At 18.3% G+C, this 22529-nt stretch overlaps 4 protein-coding genes across 4 annotated transcripts; all 4 read left to right on the forward strand.

Annotated features, from left to right (window-relative positions):
• Window positions 1-990, forward strand: MKS88_000784 (uncharacterized protein; the record flags this gene model as incomplete). The annotated part of the gene is made up of 4 exons (XM_067219164.1): window positions 1-90; window positions 214-366; window positions 493-694; window positions 911-990. The coding sequence occupies 4 exons, from the start codon at window positions 1-3 to the stop codon at window positions 988-990; spliced, it is 525 nt and encodes a 174-aa protein (XP_067075565.1).
• Window positions 991-6005: 5015 nt separating this feature from the next.
• MKS88_000785 (uncharacterized protein) lies at window positions 6006-6852 on the forward strand (the record flags this gene model as incomplete). Its single annotated transcript, XM_067219175.1, has 2 exons — window positions 6006-6092; window positions 6220-6852. The coding sequence occupies 2 exons, from the start codon at window positions 6006-6008 to the stop codon at window positions 6850-6852; spliced, it is 720 nt and encodes a 239-aa protein (XP_067075566.1).
• A 3585-nt stretch (window positions 6853-10437) lies between these two features.
• On the forward strand, window positions 10438-10770 carry MKS88_000786 (uncharacterized protein; the record flags this gene model as incomplete). The annotated part of the gene is made up of 1 exon (XM_067219186.1): window positions 10438-10770. The coding sequence occupies one exon, from the start codon at window positions 10438-10440 to the stop codon at window positions 10768-10770; it is 333 nt and encodes a 110-aa protein (XP_067075567.1).
• Window positions 10771-20794: 10024 nt separating this feature from the next.
• MKS88_000787 (uncharacterized protein) lies at window positions 20795-21707 on the forward strand (the record flags this gene model as incomplete). Its single annotated transcript, XM_067219197.1, has 3 exons — window positions 20795-20894; window positions 21075-21165; window positions 21551-21707. 3 exons carry the CDS (start codon window positions 20795-20797, stop codon window positions 21705-21707), a joined length of 348 nt encoding a protein of 115 aa, XP_067075568.1.
• Between the last annotated feature and the right edge of the window lie 822 nt (window positions 21708-22529).

Raw genomic sequence — 22529 nt, forward strand, 5'->3', positions numbered from 1 at the left:
ATGATTGAACTAAAAATTAAGTTGTTCATATTTATTCAAATTACTCTGTTTTTCCTTTTAATGAGGATATGCCATTTAGGAAATGATGAGGTATGACAATAATAAAGATATTTATATGATTCATATTTTTTGAGTTTTATATTTTTTAATACTATTTTTTATAATTAATTTATTTATTCTATTAAAAAATATTTACATTTTTTTTTTTTTAAGAGATTGGTTAAAACATATTTGAAAGAAAATTGTAAGTATATTAAAAAATTAAATACAATAACGTATGGGTTACTAACAAGATGTAAACATTGCGTGGATTTAAATATTGTAAATTTGAAAAAAGATATTCCAATTAATGGAATGTGCAAAAAAGTATATACATATATTAATGCAGAATGGAACACATCAAAGAACAAACAATAAAATGGAAATTCACCTAAGAATCTGGGGGACCATAAACAAAATATAAACAATAAATCTTGTATGTTTGAAAAAAAGACCTTTTCCCATATTGAAAACGAAATATTCAAAGAACTATATTATAATGATTTTCTTAAAAACACCAAGACAATTGATAAGAAGACTTATAAAAATATTGTTCGTAAAAAATATGGATTACTAGTTTCTTTACATTTATTATTATGTTTGTTGTTATTAATTGTATTCATAGTAGACTTATCAGTGGGTATAGCTTATAAAAGTAATGGGGGGATTATAGAGTATATTAGGACTGAAAGACTATTTAGAAACTTTGTCTGAGACTTCTGAATGATGTTGCCTAATACTTTAGAATGGGTAAAGTGGAACTTATTGTGGCTATCGGCATGTAATAATTTAGATACGGGTACACATAAATTGTATTTTTTAGTTTCATTAGTTGATATTATAATGTATTTTATACAATTCTTTTTATTAGGTGTTTCAATTATGTCGGCAATTTTTTATTACGATAATAAAGTTAAAAAATATGAAAAAATCAAGTACGAGAAAAGATGAATTGAATAATGAGGAATATATTTGCTTATGTGATCTAGTCCTTAATAAGAAATATTATTTGTAATATCTTTTATTATATACTTATTAAATAAAAAGTATTGCTTCTATTTTTTTAAAGCACTAATATATACTTGGACTTTCTGATATACAACAATCAAAAGATATATTCTTAGTTCTTTTGTGAATTTGAATATTTTAATTTTCTTCAGTTTGTATTAAATGTATTGTTTGAGTTTAATTAAATTATGTGAATTAATATATATATATTTCTAATAAAATAATATTTATGAAATGTATATACAAATTTATTAAAGTTAATATATAATAGAAAATTTCATATAATTTTATTGAAGTGGGATAATTTATTCTAGATAAAAAAGTTGCTTCTGCCTCTATTTTATAAAGTAGTCTAAAATTATTACTTTTTCATGCTATTATGGAAGTGAATTATGATTCTTATATTAATAATAAATGTGTCTTGTTTTGTATTTAATAAAAGGAATTGAATTTATTTTGTTGCATTGATAAGTATATGTATATTTTTTAACTAAAGTGAAAACTTTATATTTTCTCTGAAAAAAATATTTTATTATAAATATGTTATAAAACATATTTTTCCATAAAAATATTAGCCGTTCTTATTTTTGTTTTAAATCGTATGAATGTGAAATTATAAATATATAATAAATTGATATCATTTTTAATTTTGGATGATTTATAACTGTTTACTACGTAGAAAATTCTAATATTTTGCAATTAAGTGAAGGGGTAAAACTAATTATTACATTAGTGTTGTCCTAATTGTAATCTTAATTCGATTATGCAAAAAATATATAAATATGTATTATATTAAATATTAATGAATTCAAATATGATATGCTGTTTATTTTTTTTATATCCCACAAAGTTTAAATTAATGTATTAAATTTAATTATATATTAATGGATAATTAATATAAATAATTTTTCTATCTTTTTTATAACTGTAAATTACTAAAAGTGTAATATATGTCTGTAAAAAGTTAAATTATGGCAATGGTAATATAAATAAGTATATTCTTTTTACAGTCATATATTAATGTACATGTATTTTTTGGTATATTTTTGTTATTTTTCTGTGTCTATAAATATATCAAGTAAAGAACTAAAATTTTTTTATTTATGTATAGAAATGCAAGTAGTTTGTATTAACAGTTCCTGATATTTTAATATTTAAGAGTTAATTTTAAAATTAAAACATAATAAAAACAGAAGAATAATTTTGTTTTTTATGGATCATTCATAAATACGTTATATTTTTTTTTTACTAGTTGGTTCGTTTTTAATAATGTCTTTCTAGAAAATTACTCTTTTTTTTACATGTTTTAATTAAAAAAGTATAATATATAGGGTTTCTTAAGGAACGATGTTGTTCTTAATTTTAATTATGAAGTTTGATTTTTTATAGGCTTACATGAATGTAATAATATAATAAGAATCTAGTTTTTATTTATAAATCTTATACATATTATAAAAATTATTGTTTAGACAATAAAATGATACACACGTATACTTTTTTCTTTGAAATTATACCTATGATCTAAAGAATAAGAAAATAGCATATATGGGTAATTCTACATAGGGAAACTAAAAGTATTGCTATTTTAAATTTTAATAATAAATATACTTTATTTTTGTTTTGTTTATTAATATTATTTCATTTTATTAAAATATTTCTTCTGTGTATATAGCATGTAATGCGAATATTTATATTACGATATTTATTTTTATAGTTTTCAGACATTCTTTTCAAATACGTTTAAAGAAAGGAATAAAATTGTTTTCTTCTTAAAGCATTTTCTTTAAATAAATAATATTTTGAAGAAGGAAATATATTACTTTTAGATAGGATATATTTCTTCTTACTCAAATTTTTATGTTGACATTTTATAGCATATTATTATAAATAACATGTATGTTTATATGAAATTTATGCTTATACTTTTTTCTCTCTATAATCTATTTATATAACCTATTTCCAAAAAGAGTAAACTAATATGAACATGAAAATTACAAAGCATATAAAATATATTTACTTTACAATTATATATTAATAAAGAATAAATATTAAATATAGACATGTAATATAGTTATATTTTTAAATGGAATTTATGAGTTATACAAAAGAAGAAAAACTTTAATAATATTACAAAAGGCGAAAAAAGAAATTAAGATGAATGAATTTACAAGATTCCATGTAAAGATGTTATATACATATTTTGATGATTCTTTATTTATAATAATATTATGAAGAACTTTGGGTTTAGGGGTTTCTTCTTTCTTAAAAATTTTAATTATTAATTGATATATAATTTATAGTTTTGGACAGAACGTGCATCTATTATCCCTTTTATAGTATTTAAGATAATTTTCTCACAGAACAAATAATGATAATTAAAATAATAAATATAACAGTTTTATATATTTATCCTGTGTAAATTATTAGTATGAATGATATAATCAAGCATTCACTGAACTTATTTCTATTCAGAGTAATGTCAGAATATATTGTATACTAATTTTTAAAATATTCATATCAATATTTCTTTTCTATTTTTTTTTTTTAACTCCTGAAAATTCATATAGGTAAAATTATAATATGAGTTATATACATTGGATTTATAACTTGTATACAAGAGGAAATCCATAAGTTTAATAATAATTTTATATACATATGATTTTTCCGATTATGTTCTTGATAAATTTTCTAATTTATAGCATGTGGATTATTTATGATGAAAACTATAATCTTTACGTACTTTACAATGATGTGTGAAATATATATGCTTCACATTTCGTGTAATTTTTTTTAATTGGTCTAAATTTTTATCTTAAAATGGTGCATGGAAAAATACTATGAATAATCATTTCTAAATATATTTTGTTAATTGATTTGTAAATTAAATTTTTCGTATGTTTCATACGAATATCAATAGCTTTAAAGTATCAGTTTGAAAATTTAACAGAAAGAAATAATATGTGCAAACTTTTAATTATTTTAGTGAAATTTTATTTTTGTTATGTAAGAAATAAAGCATGTAAATGACAATCCATGAAATAATAATTTATTGAAAATAAATATAAATTCAACCAATTTTCAATTTTAAAAAACCTTTTATGTTGACTAGAGACATCCTAACAAAAAAAAAAAAAAAAATTTAGTACTAAAATATCTGAATATAGAAAAATTAAGATGATCTATTGACATACAATGTAATTATTATTAGTAAAGCTTTAATAAATATGTATTAGAAATAACTTATCCTTAATTAACTTTTTTGATGAAATTATAATATGATAATTAAACTAGACATTTATATCTTTATAAATATACTATAAAAATTAAAAATATTGTATTACATTTAGATAGTATAAACTCGTAGTAAATTATATATTATAAAAATTTCATTTTTGAACTTCTTATATATTCCATTAATATAATAAAAAATAATGATTTTTATTTTTTGATTTACGTAAAAATAATCTGTATATTTAAATATAATAATCATATCAAAACACTAATTGATTTCTACAAACGTTATTTATAGATAAATAATTTTATTTATAAAATTAATAAACATTTTTGTTTACAAATAAAAGCATCAAATATACAGTTTTAGAAGTTATATCCATTTTAATAATTATATCTCTGCATCATTTTACAAGTTAATATAAATGATGTATCATTTTGATTGTTATGTAATATTTTTATAACATTTTAATATTTTGTACTTATTGAACGAATTATAATGTACTAGAATATATGATATAAAATATATTATTATAATTGAATACATAAAAAATGTCTATTATGATAAAATACTATTAATATTAATTAATTTATATGAATTATATCTTCGTATTTTTATAATTAAATTATTTAATGTATCTCTCCCATGATTAGCAAAAAAATTTGCCTTATTTTATTTTATTCTATTCGTTAATTATATTTTTATGAACTTATACGTAAACTTAATTTTATTAATATTATTAAGTATTGTTATGCATTATGAGGATATATAATAATTACTTAGATTTAAATAATGTTTAAAAAAAAAATTGCCAGTCACAATTATTCTGAAAGTGGTGTGAAAGGAGATGAAACAGTTTTTATGTTTAAAATATATTAAATTCACTGTTGAACATTTAATTGAAGAATTACTGATAAAATATAAGTAATATATAAACTTCTTAGCCATTTTTTTTTATGTTTCATATATAATACAAAAGATATAAAAAAAAATATCACTGCATACTTCAATTAAAAAATTAAAAGATTTGTTTTTATTTGTACTTATGAAAGAAATAGTATTAAATTATAAACAATTTCCTAAAAAAAGTATGCTCAAAATATGAAGAATATTTCTTGTATATTTATATATATATATTTTTTTTTATTAAAATATATAAATTTATTTTTATTCTTAATATTAGAAATACAACATAATAATATTATTACAGTGTTTAAAATGTTTCATATAATTTAGGATTAATAAAATAAAAGTTTATAAAAAATTTTGAGTTTATAAAAAAGAATATATATTGAATGTTATTTTATATATATGTAATATATCCCTGTTTTATTATAATATGTGCGAATGAACATGTTTTTTGTATTTTATTATTTTTTATTTTTTGAAAATGTTAATAATATATTATTTTATTACCTCTGTTTATATATATTTAATTTAAACGTTTTGAATATCTATGAATGTAATCTAAATAAAGGATTTTAATTAAGTACGTTTTTTTTTAAGTAATATTATAATAAATATTTAATAATAAATTTTTAATGTTAGCCTACTCTTTGAATTCTGTGAAATTCATTTATGTAAGTTTAAATATGTGTTAAAAAAAACGTAAAAGATAATAGAACAAATATTAAAGAAATAAAAATAAAATTTTCAATTATTGTAAGTATATTAATTTATTACTTATATTTTTCCTACTTAACATACAATATTATAAATATATATGATGGAAGGAAAAATTAAGACAAACTTGTATGTTAAAATTTGTTCGTTTATACTTTTAATTTGGATATGCAATTTTTACAATGACGAGGTATAATAATTTTATTTTGGAATATTTTTATTATTTATATTGTACTGCTTTAATTTAATGTATTCGTTATTTTAACCATAAAATTTTTTATTATTTTAAATAACGAATATCTTCTTTGTTTTATTAGAGTATGTACAATAATTCTTTGTATGAGAGGCATAATATAGGTGGAAAATTATATACAAGAACATATCGATTACTGACATTGCATAAACGGGAACATGGATCAAATAAAGTAGGGTTAAAAGAAAAAATATCACTTAATAAGGCATACGAAAAAAACAAACAATATAATGGATGTTCTATAATTAATGCAAAAGGCTATAACAATTCTAGGAAAAGTAAACCTTCTGTAAACCATGAAGGATATACATATAATAAAAAAAAGTTGTTGGACAAGATATATTATATAAATAAAGTTAGGAACTCTATGAATCTTGACACCAAGTATTTAAGAATGACGACATATAATAATTACAAATTTTTTTATGCTTTACCTTTATTACTTCTGTTAGCTGGAATATTAATTTTTGTATTAGAAAAATATTTAGACGTTACATTTCTTTATGAAGCGTTATCAATTGCAGGTCAGTGGAATATATCGATGTTAAGTATAATACTTGTCTCGGTATTTACACTTATAGTTTTACCAACGTTTATTTATATATTTAAAAATCTTGTAAAAGATAATAAGTCAATATATCTAAAATCGAAATTGTATAATACGAAATATCCTTATTTCACCAATCTAGACTATTAAAAAAATTAAGATCAATAATTTCCTCAGATATATACACATACATCAAGCGTAACTATAATTGTATAACTTTATAATTGGTTCTAGGTGGGCTTAGACATTTTAATATTCAAAATATAAATATACATTTTTAATTTTATAGGGAATTTGAATAATTTAATGTTATTAACTTTTTATTTTAATGTATTTTTTCAGCTTTATACATTATTATGTCTTCATATATATTTGTGGGTATCTATGTGAATTTTTATGAAAAATATAATTATTTACTCTTATATTGATATGAAAAAGCACAATTCGAATAATTTGATTGACATTCCTTGTAAATTTACATTTGTAATTATACATAGAGATCTTATTTTTATTACTACAATCTGTCTTACATGATTATTTCTTGACTTAATTATAGAAATGATTTATTATTTTTTAAATAAACAATATGTATGCCCTGTTGTGTATATGAACAAAGGAAGTGAATGTGTTTAATTGTATTATATTTTTTTCTTTCTTTTATAAAACAAACATATTTGTTCTATGAAATGAGTTTTATGAAAAATAATTTATAAAATATAATTATTGTAAAAGTATTTTTAATAGATATATAGTTTTTTTTTTGGTCCATTATATAAATGCGAGGTCGTACATATAAACTAAAGGAATTACCTTTCTAAATATGGATTATTCATAATAATTCAATGTGTTGGATATACTAAATATCTACAATTAAATGAAGAGTTAAAAAATAATATATTTGTTATAATGCCTAATCGTTAAATTAGTTTAATTTGGGTAAAATAAATGAAGTTTATATTATACTGAAAATTTATAAATAAATAAAATATATAATTTTTCTTATTTTTTCATTATTAAACGATTATAGTAATTATTAAAAATAAAAATATATTAGTAGATAATATTCTGAAATTTATTTATATTTTTTTTCTTCGTTGTTTTACAAGAATATTCTTTTGAATATATTTACATATATAAAAATATAAATATATATTAAAAGTAACGAAAATAAATATGCTTTTTCCAAAAATAATATAGTGATATTCAGAAGGATATTTATATATAGGTTTTATTTTTTACGCATGTATATAATTATATTATGTAAAAAGTTAGTATCTACATAAAGATGTATAAAAATATGTATAGTTTATATTATCAATTAGTAATTTTTTCAAATTAACAATAATTATTTTTAGATGAATTGGAAGTAAAATAAAGGAATAATTTATATATATGTAATTTATATATATATTACGTTATTTTTATATGATATATATCATTTAATAAGGTGCATATAAAATGTTGCTCTTTTTCTTTTGCAATTTTTAAATAAATAAGTACAATGCTTAAGGATACGTATACATCTGTTTTGAGAGGAACTGCAATCTATTAAATTTAATTTTTTATAAATTAAAATTAAAATGATAGTATAATATTAACAATTGTCTTAGATATATTTACATGGATTTAAAAAAATATTTTTTTATTAATTTAATTCCCCAATGCATAATTTTTTTCCTTGTAAAATTATACTTATATTCTAAGGAATGTATCCTTGAAAAATAAGGAAAATGAAGAATGGTAAAGGTATACAAATTTATAGTAATAATTTTTATAAAAAAATTATGTTTTTATTTTTGTTTGTGTAAAATATTAGTATGTTTAAATATTTTCTTCTATGAAAATAATATACATAATACATGGAGTAATCCTATTGTAACGCTTTTTTTTTTTTGTTACAATAGTAAAACATTTTTGTATATAATAAATTTTAAGTTGTTATCAGAAGTATTTTTATCTACGAAGAGTAAATAGAACAAGATGAAAATAAATTTCACGTTATAAGAAATTTTTTTATTATATAAAAGTATTAAATGTTCAAGTTACCTCAAAAATGGCTATATAATAGTATGTATGTATGCATATATATATATATATATATATATAATAATATATTATGTAATCTCTCTGAATTTTTACTTAAGACAAATTAGAAAATCTTCTGTATTATTAAATTTTATTATAACCTTTTATATATCTTAAATGTGTACTCACTTTATTACTTTTATATGTAATATTATATGGCTATAAATATTTCTGAAATTATTGAATTATACAATAATTATTTAATAAATTTATTTTTATGTTTGTTTTTTTTACTTTTTTTTATTATATAAATATATTTTAAAAATATGTTTTTTTTAACTTTTTAAAGCGCACAAAAAATACTAAATTTTTTAAGTTTCTAAACTTTTCATTAAATAACAATAAATTTTATTTATATTTAGATAAAAATTGTAATATAAAAAAAAACTTGTACAAAAATATACTGATTATTAATATAGAAATCTTAAAAATATACATATTTACAAATAATTTACTAACCATAAATTTTTTTAATATATAATTTTTTATAAATGACCATGTTTTTTTTTTAAGATTAAAACTAATGTATATTTTATATGATAAAATTGTTTTATTATAGTTTTTTATACTTTATCAATTGTTTTTACTGTTTTAATAATTAATATTACTAAACTTTAAAAGGAAAAACTACATGAAACTTCTATATAATAAGAAACATATGAAAAAAAAATTAAAATTTTGTAGATAGATTCCAAATAAAATTTAGTATGCCATTTCAGAATATTATACTTTCTTTAAAATAAATACAAAATTTTTATCTTTGATTATATAATATTTTGTTTGATTTAGCCTTATATAGTCTTATTATTATTAGAATTATTTATTGTTATTTCTTTTTTGATAACGATTAAAAAAAGAAAATAAGTTACATTTCTTTACAATTAAATAATTAATTTAGATATTTTACTATTTAGCTTTATTCACACATTTTTTATATAATAACCCCATAGAGAAAGAATATAAAAACAATTTTGCTTTAATTATTCATATGAAAAATTTATTATGAACTATATATATATATGAATTCAATATATTACATCTAAAATAAAATACATAAATGAAAAATAATAATATAAAAAGTTTCATCTATTAGTTTATCTATTTTAAATATAGTAAAAATTTTTATCAGTCTATATACAGTTGAAATGAAATATAGAATGAAAGAAATTAAGTTCCTTATTTTTACTAAGTTCCTTGCATTTATGCTTTTAATTTGGACATTCCATTATAAAAATGATATTGTATTATAATAATATTTTGCGTTTATTTTATATAAAATTTATTAGTTTCATATTTTGTTTTTAGAATTATTATTTTCATAACATAGAAATATATATTCTTATAAATAATAAGTGTTTAATTTCTTCTTTTTCAGAATAACTGTAATAAATGGTTGTATAAGAAGTATAAGCTAGGTTGTCATATATCTTTAACAAATAATCGACTACTAACAGTAAATTCAGTTAACGTAAATTCAACTAAAGAATAAACAAATAAATGGTGCAAAACCAAGTTATTATATAAAAAGGATGATATCTATAAAAATGAAAGATCACTGTATTAGAAAGGAAAGAATTAAAAGGAAGCTCTTTAAAGAACCTTCATAGGAATAAAATAACTACGAAAAAAAAGTACCCTTTAGTTAATAGAATGGATGCACTTTTTGAAAAAAAAATATTCATTCTATTAGATTCTATAGATAAAATAAAGAACATGGAAATTAACAAAATAACTGCAACTATGATGTTATGTAAAAAGGTTGCGTTAGCATTTACTCCACCTTTTTTAGTTTTATTGACAACAGTTGTAGTAACATTATTATCAGGTTATGTATCTCTTAATAGTAATGGTTCACCTGGAGCCGTAGAAATACTTTCATTAATAACAAAATATTCATTACTTTTAGTATTTTTGGCTGTCTTAATTATATTAGTTATTATTTATATTTCTATAAAGTTTGTAAAATATAAATTGATAAAGTAAAATAAGCCTAATTTTTTTCATAATATCGTTAATTTTTTTGGCAAGGAAGACGTTTAAGATGTAATAACAAGATAGGTAGTATACTTAACATTATTACATGCATAAAAAATGTATATATAAATACTTAATTTTTATAATAGCTCCTACATATATATAACTATTTTGATATAAAATATAAAAGATATGTTGTTAAACCTTATTGAATTTTATTAATAAATTTTTTAAATATTCAATTAATGATTAAGTTGAAAATAATTTAATATTTCTAAATAATATATATGTGTTTTTAAAAATATTTTTTATGTAAAGCATATAAATGTTCTATAAAATTCATATAAAATGTTTCAGCTAATATTATTATGTTAAATTAGTATGAACACTTATATTTTGAAAACTAAAAAGTTCACTTAATTTATTTTCATTTTTTTTACGTTTTTTTTAGATAGATATTGTTTTTTCGTGAACTAATTAAAAGAAATGTGCATTGTTTTAAATTAAATGTAAATGTCTTTTTTGTACATAATATAAAGAAAAGAACAAATTTTTTTTTTATCATTTTGAAAAAACAAATTTAATTAATATTTGTTATAAATGTTATCATTATAAATGTATTATAATACCTATTTACTGCAAGTATATTTTTGACGTGTTTAAATTTTAATTGGTTTAAAAGTGAAATTAAAAAATATATAATAGAAAAACATTGTTCATAAGAATGAATTATTTATAGTTTTTTATTAATTTTGAGAATTGCAAATACATGTGGCTAAATAAATATCACATATACTTAATATTTTTCTTACTAAAAATATCCTTTTAACAAAATTTTATAAGAATTATATAAATGCATATTGTAAAGTGATATAATATATAAACTATTTCCATTGTTACTTTCTGTTATTGAAACATTATACAGGGGCTACTGTACTAAGTTCAATAGTATAGTGTTTTCTCTACAAATGTATTTTTCTATGTTTTGTCATTATTATTACTTAAAAATAATTTATATTTATCTAAAGGTTTAATTATAATTAACCTAAACGAAAATAAAAAATTCTTTTTCTGTAATCTCCTAAGTATAGATAATTCATTTTATTCTTTTACTATTATGTAGGTTCCTCTATATGTATTAGGTGAAAAGAGTTAATAATATCTTAGAGGGATTACATAATATGTAAATTATATGTTATGAATTACCAATATTTTGATACTAATAATTTAGCTCTTTTAATATAAAATATTATAAATATATAATCAATGTAAATTACTCTTTATATACAAACAGATATTCCTATTTTTTGTTATTAATTTTATAAGATATAATATGTTTGAATAAATGTTTTATCGTGCGCCCATAATATTTTAAAATAAATAAATAAGTAAATAAACATATTGTATAAAATTTATATATGAGTACATTACATTATTGCTTTTATTATGACAAATTATCTTATTCATGAATTCAAACATAATTGAAAGTTATATATATCTTTTTTAATTATAGTATTTATATACATTGATAATTTCATTTATTGGACTTGAAATGTATATATAATTGTTAGTCATTTACATGTATATTTATGAAATAAAAAAGTCATACTGGCATATGAAGAATGACTCAATGAAAAATTCATATTAAACATAATAAAAATTTAAATAGAATATATATATTATTTTTTTTTACTTATCAGCTAATATTAAATATAACAGTATGCTATTAAAATATTTATTTTTAATTACATAATATATATATTTATTTAATGAATTATGTTATGAATAAAAATTACTTTTTTTTAACAAAATTTTTTCAATTTTACATAGAATATTTTTCATCAGAAATAACCTGTATGTGTAATGATTCATCGTGCGTTCATTTTCAATGAAACCAAATGTATATTACAACAGAAAATATACTATAATATTTTTTTTGGGGGGGTTTTACTACATATCTTATATTTTTTTATATATAGAAATTTATAAAATAAAGTACAAATAGGAAAGAAAACATACATTGTTTTTTTTATATATAAATATTTATTTTGATAAAAGGTATTAAAATATATCATAGAACAATTTCAAAAATTCGTTATGTAGTATTTTACGGTAGATAATAATGTAAACTCATATTTTCATTTGAACATTAGACATGTTATTCACTTTTATATTTATAAATGAACATGCGTTGATAAAAAAGTGAAATTATAAGAAAATATAAAATGATTTTTTCGAATTAATATATAATAATATTTATCACATCTTAAATGAAAATTTTGTAGCAGAAAATAGTAACATGAACTCATTTTTTTTTTTTCTTCTATTTAGTTAATCCGTTATGGAATTAATGAAAATAAAAAATATATAACTTATTAATATATTCTTGTGTATTTAAATAACAATATAAGAAGTATAATACTATTTATGATTATTAATATTGTGTATGTATTGGTATGTGATGCCATAAGTTATAAAAATATTTTTATTTTGTATTAATAAATTATTGACAGTAATTAATGCAAATAATGCACATATATTTTTTGGATTATGGTGTATTAAAATAATCAATCTAAATTATAAAATAATTATAAAAAATTTTCCATTTAAAATAATAATTATCTTATATTTTTACTAAAACCAAGTACTTGAATAACTAAAATAAAATAACATAAAAACATTCTAAAATAGTATTACATTCTAAAAATTTTATTTACACTGTAATTAACATAAATTTTTCAGATGGACTAAAGATTAGAAAAAATTTTCGATGAAGACATTAAATTAATTAAAGCCTTTCATTTTGTGTGAAGCTATATTTTAATTTTAGTAGAGTAACATCTATATAAAATCTTTGTAGTTATTTGAATTAGAATTTTTATTACACGTCATTTATACTTGTAAAAATAAGAAAATCTAAAATATCTCAGTAGTCCGTAGAATATATTTTATGTTTACTTTTTGTTATGTATATTATTTTTATTTCACTAAAGAAACAAAGAGTATTAAATTTTTAAAATTATTAATAATTCCAAAAATAAGGATCATAATTTTTGTTCTAAAAGTTCAAAATTTTATTAATTATTGTTCCACAACTCATTTGTACCAGAATTCACATAATTCTGGAAAACTGTAAATTGTTACCTGCACTTAATGTAGCTAAGAAAAAAAATTATATTTTTTATTTTATTTTAAATTATTTTTTAAAATAACTGAATTTTACCTTATAAAAAAATTAATTCTTTCAAAAATATGATTTATCATTATTTAAAAAAATAAGACATCTTTTATGGAATTAGTTTATTTTTTATCAAACTTCTTTTAGCAACACAGTTAAATTTAGTAAAACATATATTCATTTATTCTGTATTTTTTTTATTACATGCTTTTAAGTAACTTATAAAACGTTTAAATTTACATCAAAGTTTATTTCATTAGAATAATAATGGAATAGTAAATAGAATTAAATTATTTCATTTTCATTATGAATTTTTTAAACTTTTGAATTAATAAAGTAGTAAAAATAAGTTCTTTAATAGGGAATATATTTTATTTTGTCAACACTTACAATTGTACTTTTAAAGGTAATTCAAAATATTAAAAGTGCATTACTTACATTTTTTGGAGAAAATTGTATTATAATACATGCCTAATAATATTAATGGAAACGAATATTTACTAAATTTACTTATTAGTAAAAAAAAAAAAAAAAAGATAATACAAATTCAAAAAATAATATTTTAGTACTATTTTACAAAATTAGTAAAGGACATATTTATATTTAATTTAAATTTGAAACAATTTGTTTAAATTAATCTTTAATATAATAAGCATTTGGAACTAGTTGAAAACATATATAGAATTTTTTGTGGTCATAAATATAAAATAACTCATTAAATCAGCGACATTGTATCAAATGTGATTTTCTATATGTATTTCAATGCATATAATTACAAATATATTGTACAAACTTGCACATAAACGTACTACGTATACATTTATACTATATTTTTTGTTAGAGAATAAAGCCTTCGTTAAAATTACTTTATATAAATTTAAATATTTGCATAAAATACTATGTTTACAAAGAATATTTATATATATATTAATATTACATACATTAAATTAATTTGAAACAAATGTAAATAATAAAAATGGTTTAATACTAACACTTGCATATATTATTCATATATGTTTTTATTAGTGTGTGTAAATATATGTAATATACGTAGTAAGTAATAATAATTTTACTATTTGCCTGTACATTATTTAAATATGTTATATCATTTACTACGAATAATCATAATTTTAAATTTTGTTTTTATGAAACCAACATATTCTTTAAAACTAGGGTTTATGTTACTTGCTCGTGTAGCTGTATATTTTATATCTTTCAAAAACATATATATTATAATAAATAAACTTGTAAGAGTAAATGCTAGAACAATAAATACATATATAAAGTTAATAGGTATACAACAAATATTAAATCTACATATCAAAACTAAAAAAGATGGAAAATACGAGGGAAAAATATTTATAATCAAGGTCTTGAATGTTTCTAATTTATTAGCTTTTTTATTATTTTTAAAATAATTATCTAAAAAAGCTAGAAACTTAAATATTTTAGCTTCTAGGAGTGCGTCCACTTTTTTAAATGTGTATAAATTAAAAGTATGATCTAAACTTTTCTCTTCCATATTTGATAATTCGATTTTTTCTAATTTTTCGTTCTCTAATGTCTCATTATTTTCATTATTTGAAATACACTATATTACATCTATACTCGTGGGTTGTTACTATTTCAGCTCAAATTCAGATAACAATAATGATGTAGTTCTTAAAGTTAAGGAATTATGCAACTTGAGTTTTTTCTCCATTAATTTAATAAAATTATTCAAAGAAAGAAGAGAAAACATAAATATTTATATTATTCATGTAAATAGATATTTATATAATATAAAACATGAATCTTGGAAAAAAGAAGAAAATAAAATAAGAGGATACAAAAATAATAATGAAAAAAATTAAAATATTCATTTTTATTATTTTTTTACGTTGCTTTTCTAGAAACTGCATCTCCAAAGTAGAACAAAAGTAAATTTTTTGATTAAAATAAAAAACTTACGTTTTTCTTCCATTGCGATAATTTTTTAGTGTTGTATTAAACTATGTAGGAAAAATGTTAATTAATTTTTTATATCGTTAATATAAAAGGTGCTATTATATGGTTCAATATAATATGTTTTTAATATTTTCCTCTCTATTTATTTTTTGAAAGGACTTTATTATAGACATTTAATTAATATTAATTTATAGAAAAAGAATTGCAAGATTAAAAACTATATATATCATATTATATGTTGCTAAAGATATTTATGGATATAAAGTTAAAATAATTTAATTGAAATAATTTTATGTAAAATGTATATAGTATATAAATTTATTATTCCATTTAAGAGTAATTTAAAATTTTTTGTTATAATATTGGAAGTATATTAAAATAAAATAAAAGGACGCACAAACTGAATAATCTGAAGTGTTTGATATTAAATTTAAATTATAAGAGACATTGAATATATATATATCGACATTATATATTATTAAAAAAAAGTAATCTACAAAACTTAATTACTTTTAAATAACAATTTTAATTTTAGGAAATTATATTTTATTATCCGTTGATATAGTTTATTAAAATAAAATTATTTATTTAAAAAATAATAAACGAATAAAATAGGATTTATATCTTATATAACATAATAGCTACAAGTTAAGCAGCTATGTAAACTTTGGTAACATTTGTTCGTTAGACACAGCATTTTAATAAAAATTAATTCATACCATTTGCTAATTAATACTTCATAATTTCTATAAACTTCTATAAAAAATTTCTTTTTCTTTTTTTGTTAAAATTATGGAACGCCATAAGTGGGCATATATATTTTTTATAACTATTTATCAATAGTATACGCTAATAAATGCATAATTTTTTATTTTGTCTCATCGCCTGTGGAAATATATACGTTTATATATTTATATGAAAAACTAATAAAAAAATATTATAGATTAAAAAAGTATACATAATATTAGAATATACGTAGACATTACATACAACAGTAGTAATTCTAAAAAAATTTCATTATTTAATAACTAAAAGTAACGTATAGAGATATATTGTTAAATCATATGCAGGGGTTATAATTTTAAAATTATGAATAATCTTTATTAATTAATTTGTTTAATAATTTAGAACAAATTATACACTAATTTAATTTATTTTTATCCTTTATATTTATATATTATCTAAGGAGAATATATTGAGAAAATTTTCGGAGTAAACATAATAAATACATAAATAAGATATAATATGAAGAATACATTAATAGAAATAATATAATGCATCCCAATATTTTAGATGTTTACATATTTTAATAAGAAAATAAGTAACTTTAAAAATATTAAGTATGGATTATATACTATTTAAAATGTTTAAAATGAATTCTTCTTAACATTTAATGTATTTTATTTAACAAAAAAATGTTATAACAAAACAAAAGAAAGAATATTTCTAAAATAAAAAAAATTAATTATATACTATATTAAAAACAAAAAACAATAGTATTTTAATATAATTTCAGAAATATCTATATATCGTGTTTTCATTTAGAAAAGGAAGCATATTTAGTACTTTTTATAAAACTTCTTTTTATTTTATTGTATTTCATTTAATCTTATATAAAGAAATTATTTATTTAAAAATTAACCTAAATGGTTTAAACATTTATCTATTTATAGGTCTTAATATATTAAAATTATTAAAAAAAATCGAGAATAAAAAAAAATAATATAAACAATTATTTTACAGTAAAAGGTATTCTTAGAAAAAAAGCCTCTCAACGCTCTTATATTTACAACTGAATAAAAATTAAATTTCAGAATAATATTAAGATGAGCTATTATAATAAAAGTTAACATTTTAAAGTATGTAAAAATTTTATTATTTCAGATAATTAAATATTTAAAAAGAATGTATTATGGTATTGTGAAATGTACAATTATTTTCTTCTATATTACATTTGTACCTTTTCCATTACATAGTAATATATTAACGAGAAAAAAATAATAGTATTACAAAATTAATTATTTACATTTTTTTGTAAGTAATTTTTAGCAATATAAAATATTAGTTTTTACGTGCATTTTAAATAATGTGTGTTCAATATAATTACATAATATCTTAAAGGTTTTGGAGATAAAATTAAAGCACATGGTACAAATCTCATATACGTAAAATGAATGAATGTATCCTTTTTATGTACATTTCTTATAATAAAATAATTTTATTTGTTTTTCCAAAATAACTTAAACCATTATATTTGTTAAATTTGAAGAAATACATTGAAAAAACGTATATTTACATTAGAATATTGCAGTTATGTATATATTTTTATTTGTTATATTTAGTAAATTTTTTTTTTTTTATTATGCATCCTATATTTTTTTTTTTGTAAAAGTATGATATTTTACTATTTATTTTCTTGTAATACTTATTACTAGAATGCTTTGAATATTTACATATAAATTATTTCTTATTAAAGATTGCTTTAAAATAACATTGTACCGCAATTAATATATATTTAATTATGTATCAAATAATAAAATTAATTATATTGTATGTACATTTTTTGTATTCTTTGCTTTATATTTATTAATATAATTATCTTTTATGATTTATGTTTTATTAAAACAAAAATTTTCGAGATTTTTATGATTATTTATCTGAATAAATTGATTAGCATGATATGTAAATTTTTTAATTATTGAAAATACACTCCATATTATATAAGTAAATAAAGTTTAGATATTTTAACCAACTATAAATCTGGTCAAATTGTAATCTTATTAATTTTAGTTTAAATTTCATTTTTTTATGTTTTTAAAATAAGATTTAAGTACCTATTTTATGGCCTTTTAACAATATTATTATCTAATTCTAAATAAAATCACTATTGAAATGGTATGAATCATTTAATTTTTTTTTTTAATTTGCTAAGTTTTTCAATTATTTATATTAATATGTTCAGCACTTCTCTATGACATATAATTAAAAAATTACTAATTAATGCATTTGCTCAAAAATTTTTATTAAAATGTTTTCTATCTTTTTTTTTATATCTTATTGAATGGGAAAATTGAGATAATAATGATTCTAATAAATTCATTTCTGAATATTTTATAATAATATATTTAATTATTCATAAAAAGTGTGAAAACGATTAAAATTATATAAAACTATCATGTTATTTATTTGTTGATAATTGTAAAAAGTGATATGATATTTTTATTGGAGAAAAAGTGAAAAAAATAAAAAAACACCTTATCAATATATAATTTTTTTTAAAATCATAATACTATCATTTACTGCTAGTAGTATAATGTGAGACAATAAAAAAAAAAATGAAACATATGAAAATATATAATTACAAATCTGGGTAAAATAATTCTTTATAACTACAAAAAATAAAAATAAAATGATCTTCATTAATTTCTTTTTATAGCGTAATATCAGTTCTATAAAAATCATATTAATACTTATCAACATAATTTACAGACTTATTTTTTTCATGTTAAAAATATAAAAATGAGTGTCCTTTGTCATTATTTTTACTCTTTTAAAGATATTTTTGAAAATTTCCTCTGTGAAAAATAATTTATTGTACCCATGCATTTAATGTAATATATATATTTATATATAATAGTATCAACACCATTTCAAAAACTTCTTAAATTGTGACTATTGAAATAAAGAATAATGTAACATTATAATTTTGTATTCATGATAAAATGGAGAGTACAGAGCATATAATGTTTTTATAAAATGTAGATTACTTTTTAACTAATATAAATATCACCAATTATGTTTCGTAATAATAGATATTTTTTAGCCTCTCAAATACTATTAAGTTATAGTTTATTAATTTTACTTTTTTATACTTTTTTTCTTCAATTAATTTAAATTTAAAATTTGCAATGTTAATTAAATCAGACATGATAAAAAATATAAGTATATTTTTATGATTTTTAAAAGATGCTAAATGGAATAATTAGTAGTATCAGTATTTAAAATTCAACATATATATATCATCTCTAAATAAAAAAAAAATTATTATATTCTTATATATAAATACATATCTATAACTACATTTTTTTAAATACTTATATAGGCTTATTAGTTAAGTGTACCATTATAAAATAAGGTTTGTAATTGTGTATCATAAAATAATTTGCATCATTATTTATAATTTATAGTTTTCTATAAGGTGTTTGTCAGTATTTTTTTGCATAGCAAAAAAATTCCCATAAGAAAATTCATTTTGCATAGATAATACATTGCTAATTTTCATCTTATTCCATTCAATATTAAAAATTCTTATTATATGTAATAATAATAGATAAACCAAAATGCAATATTAAATGAGAATTAAAGAGCTAATCTAAGGGATAAATACTTATTTACATCTTATAATATACAGAATTGAAGAATATATCTACAGATTATAAAACACTATACATTATGTACATAAATTATATTCTTAAATTTTTTTTCTTTAATTTAATTACCATATAATGAAGTATATTTGCAAAATTTAGAAGGAAATGTATAGATAAAATTCATATTTATTATTAAAATTTTTAAGCGTTCACTATTTATGTGCTACTTTTGTTATGAATAATAATAATACGCTTTTTCATTAACAAAAGCATGAATTGATGTAATTTATATATTCTGTTTAATTTTCATAATATAATGTTATAAAGAATTCCTGTATGTAAATATGTAAAGAATTGATTAATGAGAAAAAAAAAAAAAAGAAATAACGACGGCTTAGATTATATGTTAGATAAAAGTAATGAAAAATTTAAAACTTTTTGTAAAAATACATCAACAAACTTAATCAAATTATATAGTTTCTATGATGAATAAAAGTTTGTACAAATCAATGATATTATTTCCAACATTAGTTTTTTGATGAAGAAAACATTAGGAACTAATAGGAATTATATCAATATAGATGATGTTAATAAAATTTTTGTAGAAGTGAATAGTTCGAATTCAAAACTTTTACTGAGTATACTATGTTATTTTTATGCAATCAATTATGTTGAAACAGGGGAATATTAGTAAAAATTGCGTTATTATTTAACAAATTTAGAATTTAGGAGAACTAAAATTGATGGTATGTATAATAAAATGGGTACTTACTGGAAATAAATCACTCACAATAAAAAATTATATAAAAATTTTGTAGATAGAATTTATATATATTGTAATGATTATCATCATAATGATAGGTGTAAAGATTATATTAAATGTAATGCTATGTATAATCATTTTATAAGGTATTAAAAAATAAAAATGATATCATTTTAATGTTCTCCAGAGTTAATTTATAAAGATAGACAAACATAAATCTACTTTTAATAATTTTAAAAATATTATAGAAAAAACAAAGAAAAAGGATGAATTAGCTGAGGTTAATTTATATTGTCCTATATTTTCATAAAAATGTAATAAATTAATATGAAACTCTCTTTCAATTTCTCCTTAAATCGTTGTTAAGATTAATGAAATATTTTTCAAACTTATTTTTTCTTATTAAGTAAAAATAAATTGTACTTTGAATTACAGAATGTTACATAATTATATATTATTAAATATTTTAAAAACTTCAAAATATAAATTAAATGTATTATATGTTTTTTACATTTTTCATTTATATAACAGCTATTTGAAGTGGAGTTATGGTTTCATAAGAAAATACAAAAATAGTTACTGTAATATTAAGGAAAAGTATACGAATAATATATTAAACCACGGTAGAGAAGAAGCCAACTTAATTTTACAAAAAATATCATCAAATATAGATTGCTGTAGTATATGAGATATCCTAAACACATGTCACATGTAATAATTATAGGCTGATAACAACAATATTGAAAATATGCAATTAGGGTTTTGTATACAATTCTATTCAACGGAAAAAAAAAGGCAAAAGACAGATAATTGAATATATAAAAAGAAGAACAGCAAAAGATACTGTTGAATAAAATGATATACAGACGTTAATATATTTTTGAGAAATTAAAAGGTATAAATAAATTACACACTTCTTTGTTGACATGTAAAATGGAGAATACACTTTATATAAATATTTACCAAGGAAAAGAAATGAATGTAATGAATAGTTTTTTCGTGGTTATTTGTTGATATATTATACATGATATAAATATTAAAATTTATAGATATGTTATTAAAAATTATTCGAAAAAAGTAAATGCAAATAAACTTTTAAGTCCTTTTAATATCATTTATAGAGTTCACATATTTATTTAATAAATGTTATGTAAACAATAGAACAATATAATATGTAAAAGAAAAGAGGAATGACACGTTCTATATATGAAGTACCTGATTATTGATACTCGTAATATACAGTTAACTGTATGAATATATTAAATGAAATAAGTCTTTAATAAATAAATACATCAAAGAAATGTATAATCTAGAATGATCGAATTTATAAAGGAAACATTAATAAATGTTATATTTTTTAAAAATATAAAATTTTGAGGTAACCTTGTGTAAAGCAAAAGAATAAAATCATATTCTTCTAATATTATTAATATTTAGGTCTTATATTACGCAAGTGTACGTAAACATATGTAAGCAGTGAATATTATGAATGTATGCTTCATATAATTGA

This window comes from Plasmodium brasilianum, chromosome 2 (assembly GCF_023973825.1).
Source record: "Plasmodium brasilianum strain Bolivian I chromosome 2, whole genome shotgun sequence".
NCBI lineage: Eukaryota > Apicomplexa > Aconoidasida > Haemosporida > Plasmodiidae > Plasmodium > Plasmodium brasilianum.